Source organism: Colius striatus, chromosome 7, assembly GCF_028858725.1.
Source record: "Colius striatus isolate bColStr4 chromosome 7, bColStr4.1.hap1, whole genome shotgun sequence".
Taxonomy (NCBI): Eukaryota; Metazoa; Chordata; class Aves; order Coliiformes; family Coliidae; genus Colius; species Colius striatus.
Genome location: NC_084765.1, coordinates 24,439,575 through 24,456,959, shown reverse-complemented (window position 1 = coordinate 24,456,959; position 17,385 = coordinate 24,439,575). Strand labels below are relative to the sequence as shown.

At 38.8% G+C, this 17,385-nt stretch overlaps 1 protein-coding gene across 2 annotated transcripts in view; it reads left to right on the top strand.

Annotated features, from left to right (window-relative positions):
• ALDH1A2 (aldehyde dehydrogenase 1 family member A2) overlaps positions 1-15,909 on the top strand; it is a 57,785-nt gene extending 41,876 nt beyond the window's left edge. For both annotated transcript variants that reach the window (XM_061999865.1, XM_010207676.2), the window contains exons 8-13: positions 3,815-3,917; positions 6,817-7,001; positions 7,711-7,875; positions 8,304-8,461; positions 9,259-9,333; positions 13,719-15,909. In XM_061999865.1, coding sequence (XP_061855849.1) covers positions 3,815-3,917; positions 6,817-7,001; positions 7,711-7,875; positions 8,304-8,461; positions 9,259-9,333; positions 13,719-13,791 — 759 coding nt within the window. In that variant the 3' untranslated portion in view covers positions 13,792-15,909. The remainder of the gene's footprint in view (positions 1-3,814; positions 3,918-6,816; positions 7,002-7,710; positions 7,876-8,303; positions 8,462-9,258; positions 9,334-13,718) is intronic.
• Positions 15,910-17,385: the final 1,476 nt, after the last annotated feature.

The window sequence follows — 17,385 nt, the reverse complement described above, 5'->3', positions numbered from 1 at the left end:
GTTAACGAGAGTTTAGCAATGGACTTCATAGGGCCGGGATTTAACCCAAGGAACAAGTGAGCCCTTTATGGCTTAAGACTCTCTAGGAATTTCTGTTTGAGATTGCTTTTTCACTTGTGCTGCACTATTTGTTATGCTCTTCTCAGAGCTGCTCCTCACACAGGACATTGCACAGTCAAATAAAGCTGCTCTTCAAGTCAATGTTTCAAAATTCACTTATTGCAGGAGACACACCCTGAACATACCATGCAGTCCTGAAATATTTCTCAGAAAGATTTTGCGTACAATATAGAATGTTTTAAAAATCAGACAAAGTAAGCAGCAGCACAGGTTTGAATGTTTTACCAAAACACTGACAGACAGTGCCTCAATACCTGGAGAGGGAAAACAGCAACATGAAAAATGTCTGATCATGACACCTCCCTAAAACAATCAACCTGTTGTGACCTAAACCACTTACGGATCTTCAGGTATTCTCTCAGTATACCAAAAAAGGTATAATAGCAAAGATGGGCAGCACAGTTACTTAAAATGCCAACATAACTGAAGATATATGTCTCCTCTGTCAATTTTTTGCATTGTTCATGGAATCTTTTCATCCTGTGCAGGCTTACCTTCACAGTCTTATCTGTGGCAGTGTGCAAGAAAACTACCTGCTGTTCAGCTAGACTGCTCTTCCTCTACATTCAGGTGTTCCCTAGTGGCTTAACAGGTAGCTGTGATCAAAGGAAGGTTCAGATCAGAGGAGAGGTCAGACATTCTGATGGAACTGTAGAGGAAGTATCACAAAACCTGAAAGTTTGCTATTCACTCACGAGACTTCTAGTGCATGAACAGTAGCAGGCAAACTCGCCTATATAATTTAAAAACACTCATTTCTAACTGAAACCAGTAAACTAAGAGAACCTGACAGGCAACAGACTTTGAATTTCTGCATGGTGTTTAAAATCCAACTGCATAAGCCTCCCCTTGAAAGAGACATTAAACTCGCAAACACAGAAGGCAAAATTAAGCAACAAACAAATTGTTTTCTATCATGATACATTTTCAGTGCCTAACTTCAAGTCCAGAAAGAGATCCTTCCAGGACTATTCTTCATGTCGTTTTGTTGCACAGGGGTACCACAGAATGCTCCTTTAATCTTTTGTTGTTGTTGTTCTGAATAACAAATTGTTTTCTTTGAGATGGGCCAAATTACATCTGCCTCACCCTTCAGGCAGCTTACAAGGTTCTGGTACCTCACAAGCTATCCAGGGATACTCCTGATATCAATCTTGAAGTCTATTCAAAACAAGGATGGGGAGTCAGGGCTTTCTCTGCCAACATTCCTGCTGAATAATCACACAGCTCCATTATCTGTGGAGGAGTCCTCGTTTCCCTCCAGAGGCTGTACTGCCTGTTGGGAGCTCACAGATAGAGCTGAGAGACACCACAGGAAGCATGTACTGAAAGACTATACAGATTGCAACACTATCACTTATCCCTTTCATGCTGTCTTTCTCCATAAAGAGAGGGGTGGTCACAAAAAGCCGTCTTTGTCACTGAACAATCACAGCTCTGGTGCCTTCCCTAAGACTTTTCTCTTTCTGTAAGTGCACAGGGCACAATAGGAGCACAGTGAACAAAGCTGCTGGGCAGCAGGAACCCTACCATCCTGATGGCTACACTGGTTTCTAATGGGAAGGACACAGTGAGGCTGTCTTTTAAGTTTATACTTGGAAACTTGACAACCTCCCTGCATTAATAATGTTAAGAATAAGGACTCTACTTTTCCAAACAAACATCACTGTCTCCAAACCCTTTGGACATCAACCTTTGACATCTTACATAATATTTAGACTTGGATATTTGCAAATCACTTGTTTGCATGGAATCCTTTCAAAATCTTTACTCACATGGACAAAAAAGTTTAGACACTGAAGTGGTAGAATGGAAGGCAGAGGGATGGTGGGTTGGACACATTGTTCTGGCTTCCTTGGTCTGTTCAGCTGTTCGTGAATTTTTGAGGGGAAATGGGTGATTGCTGCTTTTTAAGAGCAAGGTTCAAGGCAGTGAGGGTGAGCACTCACTGGTTTCCAGTGTACATTTTCAGCACCATGAGATAGATTAGAATTTCCAGATGACGTGCTCGATGTATGTGGTGCAGGCGGAGGGCAGAAAAGGTCCTTCTTTTTCATGTTCACTCTTGTCTGTCAGTCAAACACAGCAGTAAAATCAGCTCCAATTAAGGGGATATGCAAGGAATTTCATGATAATGTCAACACTCCATTCGATCAATACAGAGGGAAGAAAAGAACTTACTTTTAATTTTTGTTGTTGTTGTTAAAGAACCTCAGACTGTGGTACATCCAGATAAACAGTTAACCACAAAGGTACATGAAAAGGTTGACAAATCCTTCATTATCTTGTGGGGCTTTTGCTTTGTTTTTTCTGTGGGGGCCCTGGTTTCTGTTTCATTTTCTTTCTTATTACTCCAGTGCTGATTTAACTTTCTCCAGCAGACTCTAAGAGGTTCAGTTTCTCATCCATTAACCCCTTACTGCAGGGAATCTCACTCACCTGACCTTAGAAATACAAAATAGCTAGAGAAACCTGAGTATACTATGATGAAAAAAAAAAGGTCCAGCTCTGGACTAACTTCCATCTAACTTCTGTGTGACCTTAAAACATGTCCCAGTTAAAAGAAAGCACTTACCAAGATTCTGAATATTCAATAGATACTTTTAATCCTGAGTTTTATCACGTAGAGGCCTAAATTTACCCGTCATTACTTCCTTAGCTGCAAAATGGGCACAGTTACACTGCAACAGTATAAAATCTGATCTGTTTTGGATTCATTGATCTAGGGAAGGGAGAATTTCCAGGGAGCACAGTTAGGAAGTACTGACATGGAAATAATGTAGCTGTCAGATTGCTACTTCATTTAATCTACTGTCATATCCCTTGGTGAGATCTGCAATTTGCGGCTGCTCCGGGCACATGGTTCCATTCTGCTGCAGCTGATCCCACAATCTGCAAAGACATCGTGGAGGTGCTTCTTATCTCCTCGACCCATATTAAGATTATCTGTGGGGCCATTGAGAGTCAGGTCTGGGATGGTGCATTTGTAACTTCTTGCCCCACTGGGTATTCTGCTGTGAGCTGTTAATCCTGCAGAAAAGGATGACAATTTCATCAGAATTTGATGTATTCTGGATTGACATTGCATGGTCAAATTACTTAAACCTTTGGGCAATGAAAACCATATTTTGAGGATAACTACAAACAATTTGGCTAGCAATTTAGTAGCTACAGTAAGAGGGAAATAAATTCTAAAAGCAGTGATCATCTGGAGTAACTAACACCTAAACTATATATAGAAGTATGATAGCATTTATTACTAATGAATAGTAATAAGCTTAACACATGCTTAATACATACTCAGATATCTATTTTTTCCACTAAAAATAATTCAACTAAACTTCTTAATAATAGTATCCAAAACCTTGTGAACGTGTTACTAGTTTGGATGGAAGTAATTATTGTTACACCAATTTCAATGTTTAATTTAGCCCTCCTAAAGCAGGTTAAAAGAAAGCCCCAAGCTGTGTTAGCATGGATTCAAAGGGGTGAAGGGTACATATACTTTGTGCTCATCCCCCCTCAATTTCTAGAAGAAAAACCCTGGAAAGCTGCTGACTGCTGATGAGAATCTGTTTGGATTGAAGAACCTGCTGGATTATTTAAAGCTCTGTTCCAGTGATAGCCAACATTGGCTGTTAATGTAAACTGTATGACTACATTCTCTGTAAAATGTGTCTCCATTTCCTTTCAGGTTGGGAAACTGATCCAAGAAGCAGCTGGAAGGAGTAATTTGAAGAGAGTTACACTGGAGCTGGGTGGGAAAAGCCCAAACATTATTTTTGCAGATGCTGATTGTAAGTCAGCACTTCCATATTTTTCTTAAAAACATATTTATGTGGTGTCTTTTGTTGTTGGTGGTGGTTTTTTTCATTTTAGGGCATATTTTTCATACAAAATGAAATGGATCAATAGCTAATTGCACTTTTTAATCTTACAGAAGCAGCCTAAGGTGTGCAGTGTTTTTTTTAGAGATAGCATTTGAACCCTCAGATTCACAGGCAACAAGAAAACAGAAAAAAACTTACAACCAAGCACACAAAAATGGTCCTACCCACAGGCATCATACGTATTTATCATCCTAAACTTCAGGAGGGTGGTTTGGTGCTTTAAATATGGAAATCCTGTTTTGGTTTTTTTTTCACAGCAGTCATAAAAAAGGAGGGCTTTAATTTACCCTTGAGGTGCTGATCTAGTCAGTGCTGGATTCCTTTATTAAGCTGGTTTGATAATAGCTATAAAAGGAGATTATTCCTTTTTTTTTTTAGCTTTCACAATTGAAGAATTGTGTATTGAAATATCCTCATTGCCACTGTCAGCAGGGAGTTGAAGGTTTTGGCAGCTGGATGATGTTGTACAGCTGAGATTTTTGGCACCTGAGAAGATACAGGACAGTCATTTAGGATACGATAAAAGCACAAGCTGGAAATTTCTGCCTAAAGGATCAGCAAAGAAATAGTTTAAAATATCAATATCTAAATTGTCAACAGTTTTGAAGTTAATACCACATTAAGATTAATTGGACAGTTCACACCTAGCTTTGAGCTATTATTTCAGGCTGAGTGCAGGCACATTGTGCACCATGGGTTTTCTGAGAACTTTGTAACCCAAATCAAGAGATATATAAGGATTTGGTCTTTTAATTTGAAAGGAGAAAGCCAATAGAAAAGTGATTTGGTTACAATCCTGTATTCATTTTCAAAGCTTACTAATGTCTAAAAAACTAGGAAAAACTTGAAAACTTTCTGCATTTTCTCTACACAGACGTGTTTTACAAAGCTGGGAGTCTAAATTACGGTTACAGTCACTCTAGTAAGCTAAAAAAGCTCCTGTCAGCTGAAGCGAGATGCACATTTTACAGTCTTCTACGGCAGTTACTCATCTCCTTCTCCCACCAGAAATCACCACATCTCAAATGTCCCTAACTTACTAACTCAGACTAGATGACCTGAACATTTCTAGTAGAGTAATTTATGTTGAGGCAGGCCTGTCTGATGGCCTTCCACAGGGGACTGACAATGCTCTGAGCTGCCACACAGAGCTGTAGTTTATCTGCAACACTGGATCTGCTAAATAAGGTTGAGGGCCTGGTGAGAAGTCACAGGACACGGGAATAACAGAGCACAGAGAACAGCAAAGTTCTTCAGGGTTGTCTGTTCCATAGTATTATCATACTGAAGCTCTCTGGTCTTCCCATAATTCTAACTACCAGCACTCGACCTGAGATTCAGACTTGAAAGCTCTGATTGTTTAAGAGCAGCAGCCAATTTGCTCAGGGTTCCAAAGGAGCTGTTTGTTCTGTTTGAGGAACACTGCGTGCCAAAAATTAGCAGAAAGCATGACAAAGCTTTTGAAAGTTTAGTGCACCAAAAAACCAGAGAAGAATGGTAAGAGCCCCTCACAGTGAAAAACAATAACCCCTCTGTGGTGTTAACAATAGAGGAAGAAACATCAGTTAATCAGTTCTGTCCACTGGTGTTTTCCATCTCCATGGAGCTGCCTGGGAAAATTTGAATAATGGCCAGGAAACACCCTCTTCATTAGTGTTTTTTCAAGACCATACTGAGGGCAGAGTAAGACATTTCTGCTATATGGAGTTGTTTAAGATGTGCTGAAGGTAAAGCACTGTTGCTTTGTTTATTCCATAAAAGATTATATTTTATGCAATGTTCCAAAGTGTTACAGCTGATAACAGAGGTATTACAGTGCTATAGGGCATCACTGTGCAAGGATAAATTCAATATTCTTGTCTAGTCAGCTGTTACACCCAATGTGAGAATTTAGCTCTAAGTGTCTAACTAAGACTGGATCCACTCTCCTGCTTGGATAGTGGACAGTTGTGCCTCCAAGGAAGTTAGAGCAGAAATCAAGGGTTGATTGTTCTATCATTGAGCCACACCTTTAAAGCCTTAACCATTCACCTGTATAGGCCAAGAAGATGTTTTTCTTGCAGAAAAATAGTCTGTCTTTTGTGGATCAAAGGAAAATTCTCTCAAGTACTTGATTGGCTGTAATTCTCACACTTGCAATATTAAACCAAACACAAACTTGAGATTGCAGACAAATTTTTCCTTCCTCTACTGATCCCAGTCAGGCAGACTTCTATAATGTGGGGCACAATCCGTTTCCTAGGACCTCTTTAAGAGTTTTAGTTGATAAATTACATGTTGGTGGCATATAAGTCATTGTTGAAGTTGTTCCTACTCCTACCCTACTCCTATAGACTGCTAAAGCACTATCTTGATTTCATTTTTGCAGTGGGATATTAAGCAACATTTTGTGTCTTCTATCACAAGATGACATATGGGATCCATTACCCATGCACTCTTTAATGAGATGATACCTCAAGTCCTAAGTGGTCCCCTGAAATCTAGTGTTCCTGAAACAGTTGTATTGCTCCTAATATCCCTCCAGTGTAGATGTGTTCAAGGTGGAATAAATGGGGAAAAAATCTGCTTTAGACATTTGGACATTTAAAAATTCCATATTTTCACAGGAATTATGACACAAAATTAAACAAACCGACTTCATTCTTGAGCCAACACATGTTATTTGGTCACTGTTTTGGAATTTTTGAACCAAAATTCTACTTCTGAAGTCTTTGGAACGTGGTACTATGTAGTAGACATGACAGTGGTGCAATATCAGATGTGTCTATGATGTTTCAGAGCAACATACGCTGTCTTGTTTTTGTAGTGGACTATGCTGTGGAACAAGCGCACCAAGGGGTCTTCTTCAACCAAGGTCAATGCTGCACTGCAGGCTCACGGATTTATGTGGAAGAATCAATCTATGAAGAGTTTGTTAGAAGAAGCGTAGAACGTGCAAAGAGAAGAGTTGTGGGGAGTCCTTTTGACCCAACTACAGAACAAGGCCCACAGGTAAGGGAGCAGTGCCCAGGAGGTTCCTGGAAGCATTTCAGCTTTACTAGGGCAGACAGCAATCAGTGCATACTCATAGCCCAGGGTAGCTGACATGACAAATGCTTTAAAGGTTAAAATTCTAAAGGAGCAGATAATCTGTGCAGCTCAGAGGTGTTTCTTGTTAAGTAAAAACGCTCATATTAAATATCAGGAAGTTTGCCTCCCAGCTTTTATTGCGAGATTCTGATCTTCAGCCCCTAAGATAAACCTGTAAACAGTGAGAAGTTCTCAAAGGTGTCTGTGGGCACTTACTTTAAATAATTGTCTACAATCAAATTGTGCTTGTAGACCACTAGAGACAAAGGAATTCTAAACAAAAGATAGGTTGAATTATAAATAGGTCTTTAGAAACTGTTCCTGCCACTAATTACCCACTGGCCTTATACCATTTTCGGGAAGTTAACCTAGGACAAAAAATAACAATCCACTTTGTGTTTAGAAACAGGTTGCTTAGCAAGAATGCAAGTTGGGCCACATACATAAGGAGGCACATCCTTAAGAAGACTGAGCCCTTGGTTGCAGCCAGCAGCTATTTGTGAATCTTTGGTAACTCAGGCTCAAAGAGTAGTGAATACAAGCATGAATCTACCCACTGGCACAGGACTTGCCTAAAAATCTGATTGCCAAGTACACAATCTGAAATCAAATGGCTTCTTCTCTCTTTCAGATTGATAAAAAACAATACAACAAGATCTTGGAACTGATTCAAAGTGGCATTACTGAAGGAGCAAAACTTGAATGTGGGGGTAAAGGGCTAGGAAGAAAGGGTTTCTTCATTGAACCGACGGTGTTTTCCAACGTCACGGATGACATGCGGATTGCCAAGGAGGAGGTATTCACACAACTGGACAACATCATTTCAGAATATTCTAAACATGTTTTGGTTTTTCCTTTTGTTTACTTCCCAAGACAAAACCTTTAGAGTGAAAATTACCACTATGTGATAATTTTGTGGAAAAAGCAAAATCATTTCCGAACCTCCTCATGCACACAGCAAATGACGGCATCCATTGGGTAAAGAAACTCAAGTGTTGTCATTGGCTGTAAAGTCTCAGACTGCAAAGAAGAGATAAGGGAAGAATGGGGGAGTTCCAGTGAGGCAACTGCTTTGGGAAATGCATGCAGCTTTATGGACAGCTATTATCACTATTAAATGGGAAGAGTACAACAGGAGAGAAAATACAAGTCAGCAGAATAAAACAGGAATAAAACGTCTCTGAGTGGGCTGCTTTATTAATTAATGATTCATCTTTGTTGCAGATTTTTGGGCCTGTCCAAGAAATTCTGAGGTTTAAAACCATGGATGAAGTTATAGAGAGAGCCAACAATTCTGATTTTGGGCTGGTAGCTGCTGTCTTTACAAATGACATAAACAAGGCCCTGACAGTTTCTTCAGCCATGCAGGCTGGAACAGTCTGGTAAGGCAGAAGTTATCACACTCTTGCTCTTGGAGATAAAGTGTTTGACTCACTATCACTATGGCACCTCAGTTTTGCACCCTTTGTCTGAAAAAATGTTTATCTAGACCATCCTAGTGTTGAATCACTAACCAAGACATAGAACAGCTGTAAGGAGACAATGTGATGGCTCACTGCAGGCAAATGCTATTGAAAACTGGAAAGCACCTTGCTTCCCACTAGCATGGCAGCCACACTGCTGAATGGCATCACTGAAAACAAACAAAGCAAAGTATAAAGGATCCTTTCTGTGAAGTAGAGTAATCCTGTGAGGTGTCTGCTAATGGCACAAAGAATTATGTACTTTCTACAACATTAAGGAACTGAGAGGACACCTCTTTAGTCCTTAGGACTTTAGTTCCAGAGTTAATCACTGGCAGTTTGGTATGTTAAGCCTGGGTAAACTAAAGATCCAGGAGAAATCAGGGAGAAAAAGAACAAATTCAAACCTCATAGCTCTCTGTTATAAACCAGCACTGAGGTTTGTCAGCCAATTAACAGTTCAGTACTGAGGCTGCATCCAAGTGTTCGGTGCCTCCTCCAGTCTTCACAGGCCAAATCCCATTCTCCTTATGAACAGGGAGCAGAAGGTTGTTTTGGTGGCATAAATCCCTCATTTCTTTTCAAAGTGAGACAAGTTTGTTATCACTAAGAGGTATAGAGTATCCTTCACTCCACAAGTTTCAGCCTGTCCCTGAGTGGTCCAAAGGGTTTTCTGACAGTAGTTGCAGTTGAATTTAATGCATTTTCTCTTCCAGGATAAATTGCTACAATGCCTTAAATGCCCAGAGCCCTTTTGGAGGATTCAAGATGTCTGGCAATGGGAGAGAGATGTAAGTATTACACTGCTGTCTTCTAAACTGTTTTCAGCTATAAAACTTAATAAACATTAGTGAATCCTTCCATGCAAATTAAGATGAGGAGATGTTCCCATCTGAGGATTGGGGCATAATATAACATGACTGAAATATTTGCCTTTTTTTTTTAAATTGATTTCTTTTTTCACATAGCAGAGTGAGTTCCTGGAACTCTCTTCTTATTCTGAAAGGAACTGAACATTTCTGAGTATTTTTGTGAACTTGTAACCTGTGTTTTCTGAGAGTTTTTTTAGACATATTAACCAGGACTTTTGCAGAAAGATTCTCCTTTTGCTACTCCTGTGTGCTTGTTGACTGGTTTGGTGTACTTGTTTCAGAGTTGTTTTGCAATATATTTTGTCTCTCTTGCTATTTTTTCCATTTCTTAACTTTTTTCTCCATTTATTAACATAAGTGCATCTGAATTTTATTAAAATTTTATCTATCTCTTCCAGATTTATATACAATGTTAAACCAAATCAGGCCTAGAGAAGGTTAAATAAATGTGTTTGCAACCCTTTAAAAAAAATCATCACTTTCCATGACAAAACTTTTTGTCTTTTTTTATTGCATTTAGAACTAAGTGCCTAATATTTTGAAATGGAGCTCCACGCTCAAATACTGTCCCATGTACCTAATTTAAAGTCTTACCAGTTTCTAATTCTCATTACAATCACAAGGAAGTTTAGCAATTGCATCAGCCCCAGATTGGTTACACACACAAAGGATTCAATTAATTTCTGTGCAGGAGGCATGTATACCAGATATGTCTCACCTAAGCTTTCAAAATAGCTTGTGGCTAACAGCAAACTCGGCAGTAAAACTAAAGTAAGGTCAAACTCTTTAAAACTTTAAATATGTTGAAGTATACAACTTGACCTATAAAATCAGCTCTATGTAGTCTGAAATATTTTCCCTCATTAGGGAGTACTTTGAATAACACATTCATACTATTCTCCACATTCATGAGTTATGAGGTGATCTCACACTGGCATAAATATGTCAGCTCATCTACCTCTTATCATTGTGAAAATATTTTAAAACTACTAAGCTCGATAGAGCACATGAGTAACCTGACACTTGAGCATGACCCCATTGACTTCAGGGAGGGTAACTGCAAGTGAAATGTTCAGGTATTGATATCACAGAGTTTTGAGAGGGAAACCAGGCAGCACCCCAGCCCTCATGGAAAAATCTACAAGTTGTACACTTGCTTCCCATCTACTGCTTTGGAAAGATTCGTCATAAACAGTAAATGTTTGGAGTGGCAATAACCTCTGTCTCACAAAGATGCCTGAAAACCTACTTTGGAGTAAACATGGTACTCCTTTCAGAATCAATTTGTTCAGATATCACCTTCTAATTCACCTCTTCCCCCCCTGCATGAATATCTGCATACTTTTTATTAAAGTGCCACTGTTCCTCAGATCCCTGTTTTTAAGGGATATATTTTACAGCATAAATAATGTTGAGATGGGCAATTAAAGAAAAAAAGAAAGAGATAAAGTGTTCATCTATATGTGTGTCATTGCTAAGGTTAATGTTGTGTTACAGCTGGATCACAATTGTGCCCCTGTGCTATCTGCGCTACCACCGTATTATATGAGACTTGTTTTCTTCCTGCATTTAAATTCACAAATTGGGAGAAAAAAGTTGAGATCTGCTATACTCATTTTACACTCCAACAAAATGTAGCAGGGTATGTGCATACAATGTATGGGAAGTATCAAACAGAGAACCAGAACTCACACACACAATACAACTGATTCCTGTTTATAATAAGGCTATTTACAATATTCTTGTATTCTTAGAGTCTGAAAGAGGGGGTTTTTTAAATATTTATACTTCTTTAAAGCTTCTTATCATTACCTGAGTGGTGTAAAATTTAACTCCTGTAACTAAAAATCAGGTAACTCGTTCCAGATAGCCACATGTTGTTGTTTCACATTAGGTAAGAGTCCCCCAAAATTCTGGATTCTGGCTTCAAGGGAAGGAGATGCCATTCTGACTCAGAACCATTCAGAAACGTTATTGTCTAGGTAGCTCTGAGGTACAGCAGTGCATAGTTGCATTCCCAAAAAGAAGTGCAAGCAGAATGGCTTGGAACTATAAATTTTTCTTTTTTCTCTTGGACTGAGGGAGGGAAGAGAGCATGTAATATCTCTTTTTTCTGAAGAGCAGTTTATTCCTCTTCCTTCACACCTACACAACCAAGGGACAGCATCATGCAAACTTGACCTATGGGCTCCCTCCTTTTTGCAGACACCACCCTTGTACTTATTCTGATACCAAACTGAAATCCAAGAAGACCCAGAGAAGCCATAGAACAGGATGTTACTGCTCCCTACTTCCCTGTACTAGGCTATGGGTAGAAGCAAGCCCTTTCATTGAACACACATTGACTCTTCTGCTCTGAATGTCTGCAATAATCCATATTCCTGTTCAGCAAGAGCAACTTTTTATCTTTTACCTTAAAATTCATCACAGTTGTCCACTCCCAAACTTTCAGTCAGAAAACAAACACATAAGATCCTGAAGCCTTAAGCTGAAGAAACAGGCAATAAATATATCTGTTTGCCAGACCAAGATGAGAAACCAACTAGCAGTTGCAATATGCACAAAGGCGCTGGATACTCTGTTGGCTACTTTAGCTACTGACTTGCAGAAATGTGTCCAACAAGTGTCTGGAGCTGAGCTACAGCCCTACTGAATGAGGCAGAAACTTTCCCACAGGGAGTTACTGGATTGGTTTTGGGCTCCATGCAGTTCTTGGTGACAGCTTCAAGTGAGCGATAAGGGAATAGCCCTGTGGCTCAGCTGAGTCTGATAAGTAGCTGAAGTTTTTGGTCATTCTTTGGAGACATATCTCCCACTTTCTACTGAAAGCTGGGGGTGGGATGGTCCAAATCAATGGGAACCTTTCACATGTCAGAAAATCTTTACTAATATATTTCCTTGAATGTACTTGGACTCTGCTAAATCTTAAAATGCCTACTGAATCATCAGTCTCAGTTAAACATTAACCACTGTATCATATGTAAGGCTTACCAAGGCAACAGGCACATCAGAAAGTTTTCAAAACTGCAGGTGGAGTGAAATGGGCTGGTAAATACTGGTATTTCTGCCCAAATTAATTAAGTTTCCAAGGAAGATTACAAGAGTTCCTCCCACAGTGTTATATTTTGTGTAAAATTTACAGTGTAGAGGTAAATTCAAAGTAGGCTGTGCAACACCAGGGCATAGAGAGGGGTTAAATTGCTTTGAACAGTGCCCTCTCACTCCATTCTGAAAGCAAAACTTGTTAGAAAGAGGTTCTGAGGAGCTCCCCTGAAATATTCTTTATGGTGCAGTTGACATTAGATTCTGCACAGGGAGATCTAGAGGGAAGACAGTGTCAAATAGTAAGTGTGCCAACATGATGTGTGTGCTAACTCTTTTTAGATTTTAATATAGATTTTATATTTAAAATAGATTTTAGTAGAAAAAAAGAGCAATATTGTGTGTGGTTTAGGGGTGGGGACAAGAATTGAATAAAGAAACTCCCCAGAAGCCATGCAAAATCCCTTCTAAACATCAGCAGAGTTGTCAAAGAGATGAGCCATGCTGAAGCTGTCTCCAACAAAATCTACACAGCCTTCAGAAACACGGATTTCTTAAGCATAATTTATCCAAAGCAGAACATGTACCCCTCAGAGCCCTGTGTCAGATGACTGGGATCTAGTAAGCAGCTAGGTTTTAGCAGGATGGAGTATCTTATGTAAGATGTTGTGCCAGGACAAACAAAGGTCTTCTATGTAAATCTAGTGGAAATCTGAGCAAGCTGAATGCTCTTTCACATTATGTGCAAATGTTGATTTATGCTGCTGGATATTTTGTCGAGGAAAAAGGATGGGTGGGTTAGAAGTCAAGTTCATCTTTACTCTGGGTTGTGTGCAGTTCATTGTCCATAGTACTCAGTTTGGACCTTCTCTTTCTTGAGTGCAAATATAATCAGTAATTTCACTGGCTTGTGCTGTAGATCTTGGTGTTTGGATGTTTGCAAGGTCTGCAAAGGAAAAAGGACATAAATTCATTCCCAACAGTTCCATTAACAGACAGCAAGTATTTCTGGGTTTAATGTCATTCTGTGTGTCTTTATCAAATGCTGGAGCCATCCACTCTTCTTTTGACCTAAACTGAAACTTCATCTTCAGGGTTTCTGAAAGGTGGCATGAAAGGAAAACCTGTGCAAAATTGTAGTACAACAGAAACCTATGCCAAGAATTTTAGGTTGTACCTTAACTTTATCGAGGAATCACTTTGCAGGTTTTTACTCAACATAGAATGTCCGGTGTAAGCTGATGCTGCAATTTGTCTTTTAGGGGTGAATGTGGATTGAGAGAATATTCTGAAGTTAAAACTGTGACTATAAAGATCCCTCAGAAGAACTCCTAAAATAATGAAGGACCACATTGTGCAGAAGAGCACAGTATGCCACCCTCTCTGTTCCTTATGGAGATCAGCACTCAGGAATAAAAAGTGTTACACAATATATATTTAAGAAATTAATTTGCAACATATATCCTGGGCACATAACTGTGTATGTAATGCAAACCAACTCTGCATGCTTTCGTATAAACCTCCTGAGAATCGTTCTGTCTTTGTAAACAAATCGTAACGAGATAAAATTGCTATTGGACATCATTTAATAACGGTTCTAGCTATAAAACTGATAAATGCAAATGTATGCACACACACGTTTCTCTCTTCTTTAAATAAACAAAGTAAGTCTTACTGCTTTTCTCAAACAGACCTGCCTTGTACTGACATCCGAGTTTAATCAAGGTTTTACAAGCCAGATTTTACCCAATATGCTAGCAACGAACAACAGAAGTATCACTGATGCTCCTAAAAAAATAAAAGACTCTGAACGGTAACGAGTGAAAAACTGGTATATTGAAACCTTTCCAGCTAGCATGCTCATGTATTGAGGACAAACTGGGGAGGGAATCAAACCACTATATGGAAAAAGAAATCCAAATACTTATCAGTGAGATTTGGCTTTCATGACCCACAGTGATTTGCCTTTCAAAGCTTATTTTCGTAATTGCTTTATGTCTTGTTATAATTCTTCCTCACTTATTGGAACTTGAAAGGTTTTACCTGCCTGCCAAAAGAGCGTGGCTAGACAGAGTGGGAGGGTGTTAAGGAGAACAGGAGCAGATCCCAAGGCTTCACAGAATATTTCCGCTTTCACTGCTTGTCTAGTTTTGTTGTTGTTGCTACTGTTGTTGTTTTCATGGTTTTTTCTTTTTAAACAAATACATGCACAGACAGACTCCATTTATTTGTCTGCTATTAAAATGCCTGTGATTACACTGGGAATTATTTGTTGCAGGAGGAAGAATCCAGCAAAAGCCTACCTGACAAGAAGTAAGCTTGACCTAATTTTGTTACTAAATGGTGGCTTGCCATCCTGACCATGCTTGTGAGCCTTAGGTCAGCTTACTGGCTGATACTGACTTTTCAATTATATCTGCTCTCTTTTTTTTGGCCAAGGAAAATATGAACAAGTTCTTTTAGAAGTGAGGTGTTTAAAACCTGTCACATTATTACCTGCTGCCTACAGAATCTCTTCCAACTTGTAACTAACAAACTAAACACCACCTCTTTCTTCTTTCCAGCTGCAGACCTCACCAATTCCCCAGACTTCTTTTAAAGAGGTTTCATTTTATGCTTTAACTTAGAATTAAGTATAATTATTTTAAAAGTACAGGAAATCATCTACACTGTGTAGCTACATTATCTGGGGTGTAAGGACAGAGTTGTGGCCTCAGGTGGTAACAGCTTTCCTAGCTGCAGAGTCTATACTACTAACTGTTGAAAACTCAAGACCTGATCAGCAAATCATTTGTGCATATTATTCCTTTACTCTCTGAGGAACTCCTCTTAGATTTGAAGTTGTGTGTGTCCTTAAACATACTGCTGGACCAGGACAAGAGTATCCAGTGCTTTGTACAATACTTTGTATTTCTAACTCATGTCAAACTGTGTATGTGTTTTTAAAGCAATATGTATACATGATGTTATTCAGAAATGACAGTACATTTACAGACATGGAGATGAACCCAAATATTCCTGAGTTGTTAAATGCAAATGCCATATACTTCTATTGTAGTGTACATCAGAGAGAAGAAAAACAAAATACAGCAAATAAGAGTATAGTTCTTTTAAACTGCAATATAAAATGTGAAAAAGGAGACTTTACTTCTTTTCTCCTATTTACTTAAAGAGAATCTTCCAGTGCTACCAGCATTTACACTATGTATTCTTTTGTATCCTTTTTGTGGTTTTTTTGTATGTCTGTGCTTTATTCCCAGTACATCCAGGTAAATAACACAGAGTTGCCATTTTTTTCAACCCTGTCACTGCAGTCCCATTTGATGTACATGGATTTGTTAAATCCTTTTTAAATGTACCATCTGCATGGATTCAGCAAAACATTTTCCAGTCCCTGCAGCTTTTTGTTATAGTTTTAAATCATGTATATAGTTATATGTTATTAAAAAAGTAAAAGGATATTTTCTATGAAGTTTTTTCCATTAAAAAGGTTTAGAGAAAGACTTTAGACTACAAGACTCCTTTATTGTTGATAGAGCTATAAAAACATTTTAAAAATATTTTCTTAGCAAAAGATCTGCTCTTGCAGTAGCTTTATTTTCATTTGCAGAAGTGAATGAAGTAAAAGGCCAATTACATTTTCTGGACTATTATTGCAGCTGTATGAAAAACACTTGTGAATTGCAGATCTAGGTCACAGACAAAGTTCATCCTCACCCTCATGGTCAGAAAGTTTAGCTATTGGGGAAGGTCTGAAATCATCAGAATCAGTGGGGCACCCTTGCAAACTGCTGCATCACAGCTTGAGCTTTGGATAATGTTTTAAAACATTACGCCTTTTCTTTCTCTAGTAGATGAGTCATGGAGATAATTAACACTCAGATCTTTTAGAGAGTGATAGTCTGCTTGTCTCTAATTTCAAAATACTAAAACATGGGAAAAGGACAGATTGTTATTTGACAGACAGTAAAATTCACATGGCTAAGTACTATACAACTCTCCCTCAAACCCTTTTTTCCAGGGTTGCTTTCATTGCTAGAAATTGCAATGCTCTTTTTAAATGGTGCCTATTTAGATAAAGTAACTACTCAGTTAATAAGCCCAAACTATTTCATTGTATGGCAAGCAATGGTTATACTTCACAATAAATGTTGGTTTAATCAACATGCTACAGGCAGTCACAATAGATGAAGTAACTTGACTAAAACAGATGGGATAAAAGATAGTAAAACTTAATAATAGGAGTGAAATTGCATTCTCAAAAAGGAGCACTGTTCCTGAAATCTGGGATATAAGGAATGGAGTTTAATTTCTACCTTCATGTGGCTGTGAGTGCATAATTAGCACTTCCCATATTCTCTGTGTCTCTGACCTTTTTGTAGCCTATCTCACCACTCCAAGCAGTCACGTAGGCACAAGCAGTGTAGTGCTTTTCTGAAAGCACAATGAAGGAAGGTGGGTTGTTCTGGAACCCACTGAAAACAAGGAGCATTGTCATCTACTGAAATGAGTAAAGTTCAGGCTATAGTAAATAAGTGCTCTGAAACCTCAGCCAGTGAAAGTAAATGTATTAATAAATACGTATACAGGTGTAGTAAAGGGAGACTTTGGAAAGAATTGTGCTTTTCTGCTTGGAAAAAGATGTGAAGGAAGGCAAAACCAATTTCAATTCTGTGGCCTTCAGGCAAAGCAATAGTCTGTGTTACAGTGCCTTCTTATTTCTCACTTCTGTTTCAGAAAAAAAACCCAAAATAACATTGAGGACACCATTTGAGCTAGAGATGACATAAAAGATGAATGATACACTGTACTGTTTACTTGCAGCTCTCTGCATGGTCACACCTAGAGCTCTGGACAGCTGCATTTACAACGACCTTACCTTTGCATCCATACATCTCCATTGGCTGCATGCTAAGTCCATCAACACAG